At 35.0% G+C, this 18,769-nt stretch overlaps 1 protein-coding gene across 1 annotated transcript in view; it reads left to right on the forward strand.

Annotated features, from left to right (window-relative positions):
• The window catches only part of LOC107041000, a 31,762-nt gene that overhangs the window by 4,088 nt on the left and 8,905 nt on the right, over positions 1 to 18,769 (forward strand). The window contains exons 2-3 of the mRNA XM_015261353.1: positions 16,652 to 16,960; positions 17,047 to 17,183. Of these exons, the coding sequence (XP_015116839.1) occupies positions 16,663 to 16,960; positions 17,047 to 17,183 (435 nt within the window). The 5' untranslated portion in view covers positions 16,652 to 16,662. The remainder of the gene's footprint in view (positions 1 to 16,651; positions 16,961 to 17,046; positions 17,184 to 18,769) is intronic.

Below are 18,769 nucleotides of genomic sequence, written 5' to 3' on the forward strand. Positions count from 1 at the left end.
GGGGGGGGGGGGGGAGGGATAGTTGAATAGTTACGTATGCTGAGGATTTAAGGGTATTGTGTTTTAATCGCATTGGGAGATTCCTGTCGCATTAATTTTGGGGATTTATCGGATTATTAGGGGTTTTTCATATTCTATTTGGGGGATTTTGGGGAGTTTATTGGGGTAATTATTCGGAATTTCATTCATTGCATATTTGTTCAAGATTTTATTTATGGTATTTCGCATGCCCGCGTAGAAAAATTTCTGTCTTTCGAATATCTTCCGACACAGATTTCCAAAAAAAATTGTTTTCCAAAGATCTTACAAAAAATGCTCCGAAGATGTTAAAAAAAAATTGCATGTAGTAAGGCGCGAACGAACAATGAGATAAATTTTGATGGGGGAAAAATTTACAGTGAACGTGGTAATTTGTCCCTCTGAATGAACTAAATGAAGTGAATGACAACTAATTTATTAGATACTCATACAATACGGTGAATGTTCAATATCGTTCAACTGCTGAGACATTCACTTTATATTGGTAGAAAATAACTCCTGAAATTTCTGATAAAATAATTAATCTGTGGGTTATTAATTTTTGGAATGGTCAATGAAATTAAAATTTTGATTTCAACTCAATTAAATCTTTCAAAATAAAATTCAATTGAATGTTGTGTTCCATTTTCAATATGGGTGAAAATAATTCCAACTCTGATTGAGCTACGAATGAGTGCTCAACGTAACACGCACGAAAAAATTTAATAGAAAAACGCATCGAATTCGTTAGAAAATTCTATCGAATTTCTATTAAACTTTCTATTAGTTTTTGGCTGATTCTATTGACAATAGAAAAAGTTAACAGAAGTCGATTTTTCTATATAACTTATTCTTTTCATATATTTTCATTAGAATTTGCTCGACTCAAATTTTCCAAGTTTTTTTCATTCTAGTTTTCTTTTCTTCTCATCAAGAAAATGAAACGAAAAAATTTGGAAAATTTGAGCCGAGAAAATTCTATAGAAAATATCTCAATAGAATAAGTTATATAGAAAAATTGAATTCTATTGACTTTTTCTACTGAATATTCTCTATTGAACATTTCAATAGAATCGGCCAACAACTAATAGAACAGTTCAATAGAAATTCAATAGAATTTTCTAACGAATTCGATAGGTTTTTCTATTAAATTTGTTCCTCCGTGAACAGACTTTATTTTTTAAATATTCTATTTGAGGGAATTTGAGAAGTTTATTGAGGTAATCATTCAAAATGGAATTTATTGAATATTTGAGATTTTCGATGCGAAATTTTGCGTTTTGGTGGTTTATTTGGAACTAAGATGAAATCTCAATATTTGAACACACAATGAACGTACAAATAAATCATTATAAATTTTGATGAAGGAAAAAAATTTTCCGTACTGATCTTCACTTTTCCTCGTCCGGGGATTGGTATTGGCCCTTTCCGAAACTCGTAAAAGGGAAAATCACTACGGAAAAATATCGTTCACCGCTAGTGCCATGGGGTTTTTTTTATTCGCGTGGTTGGCCAGTCCTCGCCTTCGGCTCTGACGCCAACTCCACGCGAGTAAAACACCCCATGGCACTCGCCCTGAAATATACTATAATTGAAAATGTCAATTTGCTTCAATGAAATGCCAAAGTCTGGCACCAAATAACTAATTTATCAGATGCTCAGAAAATACGGCGAATGTTCAAAATAGTTTCCCTACGGGGACATTCACTTTATACTGGTAGAAAATAATTCCTAAAATTTCTGATAAACCAATTAATTTGTGGGATATTAATTCCCGGAATATTGAATTAAATCAAAATTTTGAAGTTCATATGCAACAAAATTTAATAAAGGCAGTGGAAGCTTCAGCTGCTATTGTTCTGAGTTCTTAATCTATTGAATATTCAATTGAATGTTGTGTTCCATTTTCACTACAAGTGTAGATAATTCCAACTGTCATTGGTGTATAAATGATTGCTTAATATGAAAGACTCAATTTTTTAGGGAGTTTATTGGAGTAATTATTCGGAATACAATTTATTGAATATTTCTTTGAGATTTTCTCTGCGTAATTTTGCGTTTGGGTGGTTTATTTGGAACTAAAATGAATGTTTCAATGCTTGAACGCTTGGGCCTGGTATCTGAACGTACAAATAAATCATTATAAATTTCGATGGGGGAAAAATGTACTTTGAACGTGTCAATTTTATCCCTTTGAATGAAATGTCAAAGTGTGAGACCAAATAACTAATTTATGAAATACCCAGAAAATACTGTGAATGTTCCAAATAGTTGGCCTGCTGGGACATTCGCGTTCTACTGGTAGAAAATAACTCCTGAAATTTCTGATAAATTAATTAATTTGTGGGATATTCACGCATGAAAAGATTCAATAGAAAACCTAGCGAATTCGCTAGAAAATTTTATTGGGATATCAAATATCCTCGAATCAAGTATTTTTTTCCGTGAAATATGACGTTTTCTCTCCTTTTGTTAAATTAAAAAAATTTATTTTGATATTTTTCAGTAAATCTATCATTTCCAGAGATATTTTCAAAACAATCCCTATCAAATTGGATGATTTATTTCAATCCACCAATTCACTGTGGAATTTTATTGGTGCACGGATGAATAGAGCTGAAATATTGGAAATATTCGCAATTTGGCATCGGCTAGAATAATTTCCATTCGGAGTCTCCATAGATTTATAAATACCCCTGACCACACGTTGCCAAGCGATAAATCAATGTGAAATTCACAAGTGGTAATCCAATTAATTCATTAACCCCGTGGTAAACTGAAGGAAATGCATTTCCAGCGTACAGGAAAATTGAAATTCATTCTTTTGAAATCAAATTAGGTCAATATAGGAGCGTAACAATATTTTCCACGTACTCTACGTTTATTCATACTTGTAACACTTATTTACGGACTCATTTAGCTGGATTCTATTGAAAGTCTTTCGTAACTCTGTGACGAGTTAAATCGATGTAATCGCCCAGGAGGAAACAGGAAAATGTATTTTTCTAGTTCAGTGAATTGATGGAAGTAATGATATCCCGGGTATTTGGAGCATTCATGGATTCGATAATCAGAGTCATTACAGTCATTAATCGACTACAAATGCCAAAACTTTTTGGTGCAGAAAATGTGTAATTTCAGGGGAATTATCTCGTTTCGAATCCCGCGAATTGATTCTTTAAATAGGAGAGAATGGAAATACATTTAACAGATTGACGGAAGGGGGATCTTGGTAATGGACAGAAGCTAGAATTCAATCAAATTTAATGTTTCAGTTGATAATTTTATGACAGGGTAAAATTAACTATAGAAATATTGACACAGAAAATTTCCGTGCAACGAATAAAATGTAGTTTTCATCCACTTGGATCATGAAAAATAGAGGAACAAAGTCCTCTTGTGGATTCTATGCACTGTTAAGAATTTTTTATCCGATATTTCAAGGGATTTTGTCATTGAAAATCCATAATTTCATGGAAAAATCCGGGGGAAGTGTAATTTTTAGTTTAATTATGTCGGGAAAAATAACGAAAAAGCAGGAAAATTCAGAGAAATCTCTTCTTGAACTGGAGATTCCTTTGAATTTCTAGAGAATTCCTTAAAAATTCCTGACATTCCAAAAATTTAAAAAAAATTCTCGGAAAATTCAAGGGAATTTGGCAGTGAGTATTCATTTTCACTGGAAAATTTATGTAAATTGTCTAATTATGGTCATTCTGCCGTTTAGAAACTGGGATTGTACTTGAATTTTCAGAGAGACTTGAAATTCCATTGGCTTCTTACCCTTAAATCGAATGTAATGTTTTTTTTCGGAAAATTCTGCCAAATTTTTATAACAATGTACTCAGAGTCATTACAAATATCGAACGACTGAAAATTTAAAAATTCTCTGATGTAGAAAGCCTCTGCTTTTAGGGAAATCATCTCGTTTCGATTCTTGCGAATTAATTCTTCAAATTGGAGAGTACAGAAATACATTCAACAGATTGACAGAAGCAAGGTAATGGTAATGGACACTTGGTAATGGACAGAAGCTAGAATTAAATAAAATTTAATGTTCCAGTTGATAATTCTATTACAGGATAAAATTAACTACAGGAATATTGACGCCGGAAATTTCCATGCAAAGAACAAAGTTTATAGTGTTAATCTGCCTGCATCATGCAAAATAGAGGAACAAAATCCTCTTGTGGATTCTATACTTAGAGTCATTGCAAATGTAGAACAACTGAAAATTTAAAAACTCGTTAGTACACAAAGTCGAATTTTAAGGAGATTACCTCGTTTCGATTTTTGCGGATTAGTTGTTGAAATTGGAGAGCGCAACAATACATTCTACAGATTGACGGAAAGGAGTTCTTAGTAATGGAAAAAGGTACAATTCAGTAAAATTCAATATTCCAGACGTTTCTCAGTAGCGACGTGGTAAGATGGTTCAAGTCGACTCATCTGCCAGTTGAGTTTTTGAGAAATATTTCCGAATCTAAGGGAGATGGCGAAATTTTTGTTATAACCTTTTTTGTAGAGCTGATTGAGAGCTACAACAAATATAATTACGTAAATTTCGCTATCTCCCTTAGATTCGGAAATATTCCTCAAAAACTCAACTGGGAGATAAGTCAACTTAAACCGTTTTACCACTTCGCTACTGAATTCTATTACAGGATAAAATCAGCTATTGAAAAATTGATATAGAAGTCCAATTTGATAATATTATTAGAAATTTTAATGCAAAGAATAAAGTAGGGAGAGCGTTCCTCCCCCCTGGAGCATGGACAATAGAGAAAGAAAATCCTCTTGTGCATTCTATAATCAGGAAGTCTACCCTCGAGTTGAAATCGTGCGTTCGATTTCGGTATACGGAGAGAAATTTTTTAGAAAAATTCTAGTGCTAGCACGGGAAAAGAGGCGCAAAGTGACGGCCAGAAAAAAATTCCAGTGCAGGCACTAGAAATTTTATTGGGGAAAACGTGAATTTTTCGTCGTATTTCTGTAAAAATTTCAAAGAAATCCCCAGAAATTTTACTTCAATAGCACTTCAATTTTTCACAGCCAGTGGATTGTGATTTTTTCCAGTACTCGTACTAGAATTTTTCTAGAAAATTTCGCTCCGTGTAGGTCGTATGCGCCTCCGTGATACGCCTTATAGGCCGTATGCGCCTCGTTGAAGTCAAACGTACGATATCATTTCGAGATTAGGCTCCCTGAGTAATTACAGACGCCAATCGCCTGAAGATTTCGAAACTTCTGTGCGGAAAGTCTGCGGATATTATCTCGTTCCGATTTTTGCAAATTGATTCTTCAAATTGCTGAAAATAAAAATTTATTTATTGACAGGGTCAGCGATTAGTGACGAACGAAAGCTAGAATTCAGTAACATTTGACAACCCATTTGATAATCATATTACCCAATAACAGGAACTAATCGAAAAATTGACAAAGAAAAGTTCAACGCAAAGAACAAAATATTGAGTTGTTCTCCTTCTTGGATCATGAAAAATAGAACAGTCAGAGTAATTACAGACGTCAATCGTCTGAAAATTTCGAAACTTTGTCGTACGGGAAGTCTAATTCTAGAGAAATTATTTCATGCCAATTATTGCGAATTGATTTTTCAGCAATTTGAAGAATCAATTCGCAATACCACTATTAGTAACGGTGAAGAGCTAGAATTCCGTAAAATTTAACGTTCGATTTGATATTCTATTACTTATTATTAGGATAAAAGGAACCATTGAAAATTTCGCAAAGAATAGTTCAATGCAAAGAGCAAAACATGGAGTTTTCTCCCTCTTGGACCATTAAAAATAGCGCCACAAAATCCTCCTGTGCATTCTGTAATTAAAATAATTACAGACGTCAATCGTCTAAAATCTTCGAATCTCTTTAGCGCGGGAAGTCGTCTTCTCAGCGAATTATTTCGTTTCAATTCAAATTGGACAGATCTGAAATTCATCAATTGACAGAGAGTGCCTTGAGTGATGGACAGAAGCTAGAATTAAACGGCAGTTTTAATGCAAAGAACAAAATCCACAATTTTTCAACTCACTGGATCCTAAAAAATAGAGGAACAAAAATCCTCTTGCGGATTCTATAATCAGAGCCATTACAAACGCCAAACGATAAAAAAAGTCGACACTCTCTGCTGCAAAATTCTCTAATTGTGCGGAAATTATTTCTCTCCAGTTCATGCGAGTTGATCTTTTAAATTGGAGAGAACATAAATGCATCCAATGGATTGACAGAGAGAGCTTTTGATGATGAACAGATGCTAAAATATGTAAAGCGTGTGCTGTACTTGATAATCCTCTTACAAAATAAAAGCAACTATTGAAAATTTGACACAGAGACCAGAATATGAAGTGTTCTTTTCCCTTGAATCATTGAAAATAAACAGGCAAAACAGAATGTCCCTTATCTCTCAAATAGAAGTTGGATGGGCAAAATGGAAAATTCATTAACGTGTAAAATTCCATTGAATATTCTATGACAGAGTGCCATGGTCTATTGAAATATTCACATTTGACGCAAACCATAAAATGTATGATATATCATCATCCTGAAACATGTAATCTCACGTGGAAAATGGAGGGATAAAATTTTCCTATAGATTCTGCACTCAGGGAAATGGTTTCTTCGATTTAAATAAACCTCATTTGAATCGAATAGATGTCTTTACTTAAATAGCTCGACATAAAGCTTTTATTGAAACTTAAATTCGATTTTTATTTGGGGTTTTACTAACATTCGCCGAGAAAAAAAGGATCTAGTTTTCATTACCACGAATTGCAATTCGGAATCATGGTACGGGAATCAAGAACTCTGAGTTCAGAAAATAAGAACCGTTGGGGGCATTTGTAATTTGTGAAATTGGAGGCACTGAGAGAACAAATTTGTTCCGCCGCTAAATTATATGTTCCACGTGAGAATGTTTGATGGAGTGGAACAGATTTACTTGAGGGAAACTATCCATCTTGGTAGAAAAAAATTTAATATATCAGTATATTACAAAAATCCGAATCGACTTCTGGTGATTAAAATTTGGTATTTGAAATTAAGACTTCGAAGTAAAGGTTCCATGGGTCAGAATAAGGATCACGAGGGTTAGATTAACTGCAGAATGGGTGTATTTACCCGAGAGACATATAAATAGAAGGGACAAGGCTGCTAATTTAAGAACCCAATCGTTTTATTTTAAGAATCCCCGGATCTTTGACTTCAGTACCCAACGGTTCTTATTTTAACAGGGTTCGTGATTAAAAATTCTCACGAATTGTCAAGGAAATCATCAATGATGTTCAGAGCAATGTCTTTAATTTTCACGGATCCATCTCTAATTTTAAGAAACCTATCACCAAATTTAGCTTTCAATGATTTAAATCGCAGAGAAAAGGAAGTGAAAGCAGAGACAAACAAAATCGTAATAGAGAATTAAAATTATTTGATTACATACAAAATCAGGCAGCTGTAGTGTACAATTTTTCCATTTTTCAAATATTTGATAAATCAGTGATCAACGTCGCAAGAATGATGATTATTAAATTAATTGAAAAATCAAATTCCGGTATTTAGAATTAATAGTTTAATTACAATTGAAAATTAAAAATTGCTTTCAAATTTAAATAAAACAGTAATGAACTTTGATTAATCTCCTGTAAACTTCTTTTAAAATTACTTAGCAGCAATTTTTTCCGATCCTTGAGTGAAGGAACCTGTCACTAAATTTTAGTGATAAAAATTACTGACAACATGATCATTCTACTGAGGTTCCAGTCCCACCAACAACTGGCGACCTGATCCAGAAATTCATGAAAAAGCGTGACCTGTCTCTGAAAATTAAAACTCCCTTTTCTCTGCGAATAAAATCACTGTACGCCAACTACAGTCCTGAAATCATATTGCGTGACACTTGAAGTAATTAAAATCCCATCTTCCCGAAATCCCTGAAACCAACTTCGTAATCACATGCAATCGCCTTCATTCTGAAGTCTAGGATATCACTCAATCACGAACTGTCAGATTGCCGAAAAACCCTGTTTGAAAATGACCAAAATCCCGAAAACCAATCGTAAAATATATTGAACAATAAAAAAAAACCATCATCTGAATTCAAAGAACAGAGTGTATGAAATTTTTCTTCATCCTGAATCCCACGATTTTCCCCTCCAAAGCGAGAAATAAAAATCCTCTCATTGTGATAGTAAAAAATGCTCGGATTTCAAGTCAAGCGTAGCCCACACGTATTGTATACAAGCATCCCCCACCGTACATTCGAACAAGTGAATTTGTATGCAGCACGTCTACCACTCCCAATGCTCTTCGATGTTGTTTCCATAAAAATCGATATACGTTGTTATTTTAGTCCTTTCATGTAGTGCAGGTACCGATAAAGAATGCAGAAAAATGAATTAAATATACGGGAGTGTTTTCAAGTGGGTGACACGAGTATCGTGACAAGCGTAACTTCTGCCTCTCAACAATAAACATTTTTTTCTCTCCCTCTGTTTATTTTCTTTCTCGCTGTGACATAATTTTGCATACATAGTTGACATCACCTGGAAACCGTGCATATTTCATTTCTAACGATTCCTCCCACTCGCCACATCCAAAGTGAAGGAACACCCCTCACCCCCAACCCTTCATCCTGCTGCCATTGTACCACAGCCAGGATGCTGGAGGAGGAATCTTTTGTTCGGGTTGAAGCAATCCAGGCGCGAGTGATAAAGAGACGGCGACAAATAATGGGATATTCGTAGATGTGTCATTTTGTCAATGGAAATTACTATTTCAGCCTGTATTATTCGCACTGAGGCGATTCTAATAATTAATTAATTGATGTAGCTCGGGCTCAATATATTGTTGCGTATTTGTTCTTCTCCTCCCTCTCAATTACCCTCATGTATACGATCACCTCTTTCTTACTCGTTATTCTGTCATCTTGGTTCCTAGTCGGCGGGACTAATCATTTTATTATTAAATGAATTTTATTATTTATTTCACCCCAAATTCTTTCAACACACATTCGTGCTTAGTTGAGGTGTTTCGTCTGTTGATCACCGGCGGGTGAAACGTAACTGTTCAAGTGTGCATTTGAACATTTTTTGAATATTGATTTTATTTATCAGATTGACTGATTTTTTTCTCATCACCTACGGGGGTCAAATAATTTTTACTGGATGTTATTCTAATTATTGGAGTAATATTAAAATGCGTCTCGAGTTGGTAAACCTGTCGAGTGTTTTCTCTCTCTCAGTTCCATGGTCCAACCCATACCTTTCCCATGATGCTCACTGACAGTCGAATCACGCGCCTGCGCGTGAGGGCGTAATTTCCCCGAAGCTCATAATTTTCCGAATCATTTGTGCAAATAACTTTCTTATGGAATCTGAAACAAAATCTGAAACTTATACGTGTTCTCAAGAAAGATTTGATTTATCACCCACTAGTTTTTCCTCAATAGTTCATTATTTTTTTCGGTGCAATGGAAATTTTCCTAATTGAGAGTGGGGTAACTTGGGAGGATTACAAAAACATCCAAATTCATTGACTATTGACCAGTTTTCAATCAATATCTCGGAATCTAAGGGAGACAGTAAAATTCTGATTATAACCTTTTTTGTCGATCCGATTAAGTGCTACAACAAATGTAATTACGAAAATTTCGCTATCTCCCTTAGGTTCGGAAATATCCTCAAAAACTCAACTGGGAGATAAATCGACTTATCTCGGTTTACTACTTCCCTACTTAATTTCATTATTTTTTTTCGTGAAACGGAAATCTGAAGAAAATGTGCAAGAATTCTCAATGATGCAGCATACACGGAGAGAAATTTTCTGGAAAAATTCTAGTACGAGTACTGGAAAAAATCACAATCCACCGTCTGTGAAAAATTCTAGTACTGTTAAGGTAAAATTTCATGGTATTTCTGGTAAAATTTCTGGGAATTTCTGTGAAATTTTCACAGAAATACTGGGGAAAATTCACGTTTTCCCCAATAAAATTTCTAGTGCGGGCACTGGAATTTTTTCCTAGCCGTCACTTTGCGCCTCTTTTCCCGTGCTAGCACTAGAATTTTTCTAAAAAATTTCTCTCCGTGTACTTATAAATTTCTCCCATAAATTTTCTAATTTTTTTCATTATTTTGACTTTTCAACCGAAAAACCTTAAATGGCTTATATTTAACAATATGTTGACAAAAATTGGTCCAACCTTTTTCATTCTCATTTACATAAACTCCACATACAGAAAAATCTAAACGTGAATTACGTTGTGCTAAATCCAATTTATGCTCAACGCGCGTCCGTATAATGTCTGATGGCTTTTTTCCGTCACGAAAATCGGAATTGGGCAAAAAGGCGTATTTTTCGGCGAGAATGAAAACGTCAATTACCCCCAAAAAAAGCGGCTTTGACTTTTCACCAAGTTACGTGACGTGACGTCTTCGTGACGTGAGAACCCGTGCGACCCCTCCCCCCTAATCGCGTGACGTAATTGTTGAATACTCCCTTTATTAATATGAAAATTCAACACCTGATAAATTGGGACATATTATTGTCATCAGTTGCTATTGCTTTTTGCGATGAGAATAATTATAAGCAATGAATTGAAAAAAAACTATCGAATCTGACAGGGAAAAGGGCATAATGAAAGAACATCAACACGTGCAGCCGGAGCGGCGCTAGTCATGTCAAGAAATCAATTAGATTCCCCATTGAAAATCACTATTCCGAGTGTATTCCAATACATTTCAATTGTGTTACTTTTTTCCTTCATCACTGTTTCCACTCTTTACCTTTCGGTTTCCACGGGTTTTTTCTTTTCAGTTTTTACATTTTTACATTCAGTAAAAAGTTTATTCCCAACGCTCTATTCCCTTTCCGCGTGTGAAACATCGTTGCTTCCATAGATGTTCCCCCGTGATCGCCCCTCCACTTAGTGACCACACTCGACGGTGTTTAGGTTCCCTAAGCTAAGCCTTCTAACTAACACAGTGCACTACACTGTCGGAACTTTATTGAAATTGAAGCAATAGCTCTGTTTGAATTTTTTATGTTGTGAGTTTGAATTCAATTTTGAATTCATGTTGGAAATTCAGCGAAATTCACTTTTTCATGTTAATTATGAGAATTATCATTGCAAACGTTGATATTTTAATGATAACTTGAATTTTCGAATACAATTTTCGGTAAATTGAGAGTTTAGAATAATAGTTGGCCGAATTTTCCCGATTTTCATTTGTGAATGCATTAGAACATTGCAGTTTTATGAAATATTGAAGAACTAACTGATTTTCCAATAACAACAGCTTTATTGGAATTTTTTAGGTAAATTTGAACTCAATTTACGATCACATTTGTCAATGGAATTTCGGATTGATCTTGGAAATTCAACAAAATTCACTTTTTCATGTTAAATATGAGAATTATCATTGCAGACATTGATATTTCAATGGATTTTCGAACACAATGTTCGATAGATTAAGAGTTTAGAATAATAGTTGGCCGAATTTTCACGATTTTGATTTTCTCATGGATTATATTATATATACAATCGCAGTTTTCTCATATATTGACGATATTAACTAGAATAATTTCAAAATAACAACACCTTCACTTGAATTTTTTATGTAGAAGAGAATTCAATTTAAGATCATATTGTTCGATGAGTTTCACATGGAGAGAAATTTTTTAGAAAAATTCTAGTATTAGCACGGAAAAAGAGGCACAAAGTGACGGCCAGGAAAAAATTCCAGTGCCGGCACTAGAAATTTTATTGCGGAAAACGTGAATTTTTCCTCGTATTTGTGTGAAAATTTCACAGTAAATCCCCAGAAATTTTACCTTAACAGCGCTAGAATTTTTCGCAGCCAGTGGATTGTGATTTTTTTCAGTACTCGTACTAGAATTTTACTAGAAAATTTCTCTCCGTGCATGAGAATTATCATTGCTGGTATTGACATTTCAATGATAACATGAATTTTCAAATACAATTTTCAATAGATTGAGTTCAGAACAATGGCTAGTTGAATTTTTCACGATTTTAATTGTTGGATGCACGGAGAAAAAAAATTCCAGATAAATTACTGTGGTAGAAACGGTAAAATAGGTTCATTTGGACGGACCCGGAAAAATTCCCGTGCCAGCACCGGAATTTCTTCCGTGCGCTACAAGAATTTTTCACGGTAAATTCGGTTTTTCTCGAATTTACCGTGAAAAATTCTTGTACTCCACAGCAAATATTCCGGTGCTGGCAGCGTAATTTTTCGGGTCCGTCCAAACGAACCCATTTTACCGTGTTGGCACAGTAATTTTTCTGGAATTTTTTTCTCCGTGTGGATCGAGAATTATTAATTCGTCAAATATTAAAGAAATTAACTCATTTTTCAATAACAACATATTTGAAAATTTCATGTAAATTAGTCATTGTTAAAAATCTCAAGACGTTTCATTCATAATAACACGAGAGTTTCAAAGTTATTGAGTATTCACCGCTAGGTTCGCGCGCGTGCAGGGCATCTTCAGGGAAATGTCCAAATAATAGTCAGGCTCGCGAAGTATTCGGATTATTCTTTCTCTCAGAATTTCAACCACAAGTATCCTCCCCGGAAAATCGTTCGTTACTGCAGAAAACGGAGCACGAAAAAAGTTATTAAAATTTATCCCTGTACATTGAGAAAAAAATATAATTCTGCCAACAAAATTTGTTTCAGACAAGAAGTAGTGAAATTTCGTTCGGAAATGACGGACATTTCTGTCTGAAACGAATTTGATTGGCATAATTATATATTTTTCGCAATGTAAAACCGTTTTTGTTCATCGAAATTCTAAGACAAGCAATAATTACGTGGAAATTCAAGAGTAATTTTCCAACAGTCTAACAGATGAAGCCCCCGCAGGGCTTCATCTGTTTTACTTTGTTGCACTGAATAGTTGAGAACGACTAATTCAGTTGGACATCATGGGATATGATAAATGAATGGCCGTTCTGATTAAATTTTCAGGTTTATTCCTCGAATATCCCATGATCTTGAACTTATGGCGTTAGATTATTCCCTAACAAAGGAGATTGCCTGTAGAAAATCTCTTGATATTTTCTCATAAAATCACGCATTACCAAGATAGTCCCCTGATCACACAATGCACAGACGTAACATATCGAAATGATCCGTTTCTCCATTCCCCCACTGACACTTTTAAAATACACAAAATAATTCAATACCTTTGTATCGATCGCTTCCAAAAATATTGAATCCACACGAGAAATACATTTTATTCTGTCACTTTGATATCGCACTTATATTAACGATCGTTAATGGCTCAAGTGTTAGAGTTTTTGTAAATGAATAGAAAAATTGTGAGAATTTCTGAGAAAAATATATTTCAACTAATTAATATAGACAATTCCCGCAATACGAATCATAGAGGATGAACCAGTAATTTCCAACCCTCTCATTAATCAACAACAAAGCGGATTAGGGTCGAGAGCCCATTAATTGTTCAATAGAAAGTATTTTACCCCCTTCCCCCCGGCCGCAGTCTCACAAGCCACACGAAGAGAAAAGTTGGATAAAAATTATCTAGAACATCGCGGCAGGTTTTACTATACTCAAGGTAATCGTGGAGCGAAATTCAATATAATTTAATATAATTCAATAAAAAATACAGTAAAATTTCGTGGACTATTTTTTTAGGACATGGGAGCAGATGCAAGTGAAATTTTACCGTACCGCACACTGAGAGAAAAATGTCCTAATATTCCCAATGGCTTAAATCTCAGAGCGTTTGCGCTTCGCGGAACTCGAATAAATTTTCATTTATCACTATCGTTCCGCGTCACATCATGAATATATTACATAATGAAACATTGTAAGTGCATAAAAAAAATAATGAAAACAATAAAACTTGGAGATTGACGATTCTGCTACGCGATTTGAGTGAGTTCATTTGCGCCAAAATCATACTTGCGTAGAAGAATATTTTAAAGCATGCAATCTTTCCCGAGCCACATGAGTTGAGATGCCTGGGAGAATTAAGCGATTGAAAAATATTACTTGTCTCAAGTACATACGCATTTTTAAATTGTCGCTTGAATTGTCAAATTATTTAATTATTTTCATTATCATGTGGATGAATATCCGTACGAAAATCCTGCAGAAATTCCCCACGCAATCCATATAGAAAATTTCTATGCGATTATTTCATACGTGCGAAGCCCCCTAATATGTGAATAATTACGCAATATCGAGAAATTATTCAGGGAATATTCAGAAAATTTTTTTTGCTGTAATAAACGGTGAACTTTACAGTTCTTGCCTTTGTTCTCCGTGCAGTTTTTTATTCCTCGCAATCCATGCAGTATCCCAGAGGTGGATTGCGCCCACTTGTAAAAAGCCCGCAGTAACTCCCATGCCATAGGAAAAAAAAGCCGAAATGCACAATGTGCAATTTCATTCAATACTCCAGAATTCAGCTGATTTTTCAATAACTAAATCCATGAAAATTCCGTGTAAATGAGTGATTGTTAAAAATTTCAAGATTTTTTACATGGAATTTCAGGAATAATTTTCTAGCAGTATATCAATTTCTATTTTATATAATACGAACACCGGGGGAACGAGTGAAGCGAGCGAGGGGCAAAGCGCCCCTCACGATTGGCGAGTGAAGCGAGTCTAGTATATAACTAAATCCATGAAAATTCCGTGTAAATGAGTGATTGTTAAAAATTTCAAGATTTTTTATTTGAAATTTCAGGAGCAACTTTTTAACAGTGTATCAATTTCTATTTTATATAAAATACGAACACCCAAATATTCTAAACATAACCAAAAAGAATGGGGGGGGGGAGCGAGCGAAGCGAGCCTAGCATATGAATAATTACGCAATATCGAGGAATTATTCACCTTCAGGGGATATTTTTTGCTGGAATAAATGGTAAACTTTACAGTTCTGGCCTTTGTTCTCCGTACAGTTTTCTATTCCTCGCAATCCATGCAGTATCCCAGAGGTGGATTGCGCCCACGTGCAAAAAGCCCGCAGAAACTCCCATTCCATGGAAAAAAACAAAAGCAAAAATGCACAATGTGCAGCTATCGAATCGATTGATCGTTGAAATTTTCATCCCTCCCGATAACCCAAGCGTCGCATTACATTAAAGATGCCCCGGCACCCCATAATATTGACCAAGTGAGCGCTCCCCATACACTCGGGCGAAATGTCCATTTATAATTGCACAACCGAGTGCTGGCCGCCACGTGAATGACATTTAAATGATTAAAATGCATTTGAATGATAAACACAGAGGTTGTTTCCATAGCTCTCTCTACTCTGTTACGTCCCGGTGTCGACGAAAATATTTAGGTCAACGATCGATCGTCCACACCAGTGTGTAACCAGCTTCTACACGATAATTCTCGCATTAATTTGCCGGTTTAAATATTCAAAGTTTGTGACCATGGGACATACGTCGATATTGCCATCATCCGATGTAATTAATTTGTATACATTTTCGGATCGTGTTTCACCGCTTGTTCTCACTGAGAAATGAATAATTCTGAAATTGGTCGAGAATTTCTCTTTATGATTTCATTCGAAATTGACGTAGAACTTCATTCTCAAGGATCTTAGTGGAAATAATGGAGAAAAGTCAACATCTGTTGACTTTACTTGGTGACATATCACACTGTTTGGAATTTTTCGAAATTTCATGGAAAATATTGTAGTAGTTCTCATGAGAGTGACATTGAATTCGATTTAGGGGGAAAATGGTTATACAATTTCAGGTTTGAAGTAGATTTCGAGGAAATTCATGAGTTTTCAGTGGGAGCGAAATGAAAATTTCATGATTTGATTGAATTTTTAATGGAACATGAATATTCAAGAACAAAATAACATGAATTTTCAATTTTTCCTCGTTTTTTTCAGAATTTTCAGGGAATAATTGAACTGAAAAGTCAAACATTTTATTGATTTTCAGATCATTCGAACAGAAAATCAATGAAATATTTTATTTTTCAATGACAAGATGATCTGAAATTATAGTGGAAATGAAACATGATAAAAATTTCCTGGAGTTGATACGGAAAATTCAGAGGAAAATTTTTAATAGTGCAGAGAAACACAGTTTCGATTTTCAGGCATGAATTTTCACCCTTCACCATTATGCAATTTCTACTTTACTTTCTTTTCAATTTTGCGTTGATTTTTTTCTTCGTGGATAATTTCTTCGGGATAGCGTTATGCTTTCTTATGACATTTGTTCAGATGTGAAGAATAATCCACGTGTCGTCTCACGTTCCCCAAATCGCCGATTTTCAGAGAGCCATCTCTCATTTTTAGGAATGCATCACCAAATTTCAGTGACAAAAATAGCAACTAATTAGAAATATTCTCCTTAACGTCCAGTATCCCCAAAAATTGGTGATAGAGTCTAGAAGCGAATTTTATCTTTCATCATTAAGTAATTATTACTCCATTTTCTCGTCAATTTTGGCTTGATTTTTTTCTTTGTGTACAATTTCTTAGGGATAGCCTTATGCTTTCTTACATTTTTTCACATGTACGGGATCTGCGTTTAATCCACGTGATAATCCACATTTTCTCTAAATTCTTAAAAATTTGATGTGTTGAATATCAGGGTGAGGGGGCATGTTGGTGTACCGGCGGTTGCTGATCGCAGCCGCACTAGCGGCATTATCATCAGTCATAAGTACCCCAGCCACTGCTAGCTTTCAAGACACCTCTGGGTACTCAATCTACCCAGGCTTCACAGTATTCTCTGGTGCAACAACAGTTACCGGTACATCAACAACAGTGGTATCAACAACAATCGGATGTCGTCCATCCGAGTATCGTTGCGACGACGGACGCTGTGTCGCACAAGACAAATTCTGCGACGGCGAGGACGACTGCGCAGACAAATCTGACGAGCCGAGATACTGCACACGTGATTAAACTTTTAATATTTCTCTCTTTCTCAGTGGTGGGACGATGACATTTTTTTTTCACGGGTTTTTCCCCTTTCTCTTGCAGCCTGCAATAGGACATTGTATGGTGACGTTGGGAGGACGTATGAGGTTGAAGTCAGACGTCCCCGGGAGGACAGACTGCCATTCCTTTGCTACCTGAATTTCACGGCTGCTGGAGATGATCTTGGGGATTTAGTTCAGGTAATGAATTTTTAATGGCTCGTTTCATCGGGGGTGTCAGGGCTCAATTTGGGGGATCATTCTGAAGTTCTGATTGACGCTTTATTAATGAAGATATATTACGACTATCTAATTGTGGAATTATCTCGGTAATGAGGGCTTTTAGGGGAAAACTTCACAGGGACAATGTCTTTAGTCATTCTTTATGAGCATCGGAGATATTTGCTACTGAATGGCAATATTGTAAGAGAGGCTCGGGCAAAATGGAACGTATTGAGATCTTTTCCATTTGCCAATATCTTCATTTATATATGAAGATATTGACAATTAAAAAAGATAACGAAACGTCCCATTTCGCCCGACTCTCCCCTAAATATTCAAATTCAATTTTTGAATTTTTTAACTTGCGAGGGGGCTCATTTTGTAGTTTTTATATGAAGAATCTATCGAATTTCACCCACTTTTATTCTGAAAATAGACTTCACTTCAACTTATCATCGGGTTTCTGTCAGAATAGGAACGAAATTTCATGAAGAGTTGAGTAGTAATACTCAGGAGCAGAAATCGGCAGAAAATATATAAAATATATATTAATATATTTAAATATGATAAATATGATAATATATGATACTTGTATTATATTACATGGAAATATGGGAATAATATATATTTTAAGTCTTAGTAATTATTTCATCCCTCTAATTATGGAATTAGTTCGGTAGTGAGAGTTTTCAGGGGGAAACTTCACAGGGCATTCTTTATGAGCATCGGAGATATTTGCTACTGAATGGCAATGTTATAGGGAAAGCTCGGGCAAACTGGGACGTATTGAGATCTTTTCCGTTTGTCAATATCTTATTTATATATGAAGATATTGACAATTAGAGAAGATAACGAAACGTCCCATTTCGCCCGACTCTGGAGACCCTAAATATTCAAATTTAATTTTTGAATTTTTTAGCTTGCGGGTGGGCTCATTTTGTAGTTTTTATATGAAGGATCTATCGAATTTCACCCACTTTTATTCTGAAAATAAATTTCACTTCAACTTATCATCGGGTTTCTGTCAGGATAGGAACGAAATTTCATGAACAATTTAGTAGTAATTCTCAGGAACAGAAATCAGCAGAAAATATTGTTTTTAATACTATTGTTCAAATTATTAGAAAACCGTAAAGTAATTAAAAATTAGGCTGACGTATCATTGACTATTGAAGTATTGAAAATTACATTGAAAGATATTATTTATTATGAAAGTAATGGAAGGTGATTTGAAGAATATTACCCATTATTGAAGCAGTGGATAATATTGTTGTATATAATATGATCGTGATATTATCAAATTACTGGCAATAAAATCGACGAATTTACATCTCTCTGTTCAGGACAAGAACAGAGATGCGCTCGCGCTGCGCGCTCGGCATTTTGGTCTGCAAAACTGATCCCTCTCGTTGCTATGCAACAAAACATTCGGGAAATATCCGATAATTTTGAAGGTCTTATAGCTGATAATCTCCTCAATTCTGGCTTCGAGCAATCAGAGCGCCATATTTGCGGTCACGTGAAACAGTCACATCAGTTTTATTTTGATAATTTACCTGGTTACG

Source organism: Diachasma alloeum, unplaced genomic scaffold (assembly GCF_001412515.2).
Source record: "Diachasma alloeum isolate Michigan unplaced genomic scaffold, Dall2.0 Dall_scaffold_00179, whole genome shotgun sequence".
In the NCBI taxonomy this organism is placed as follows: domain Eukaryota; kingdom Metazoa; phylum Arthropoda; class Insecta; order Hymenoptera; family Braconidae; genus Diachasma; species Diachasma alloeum.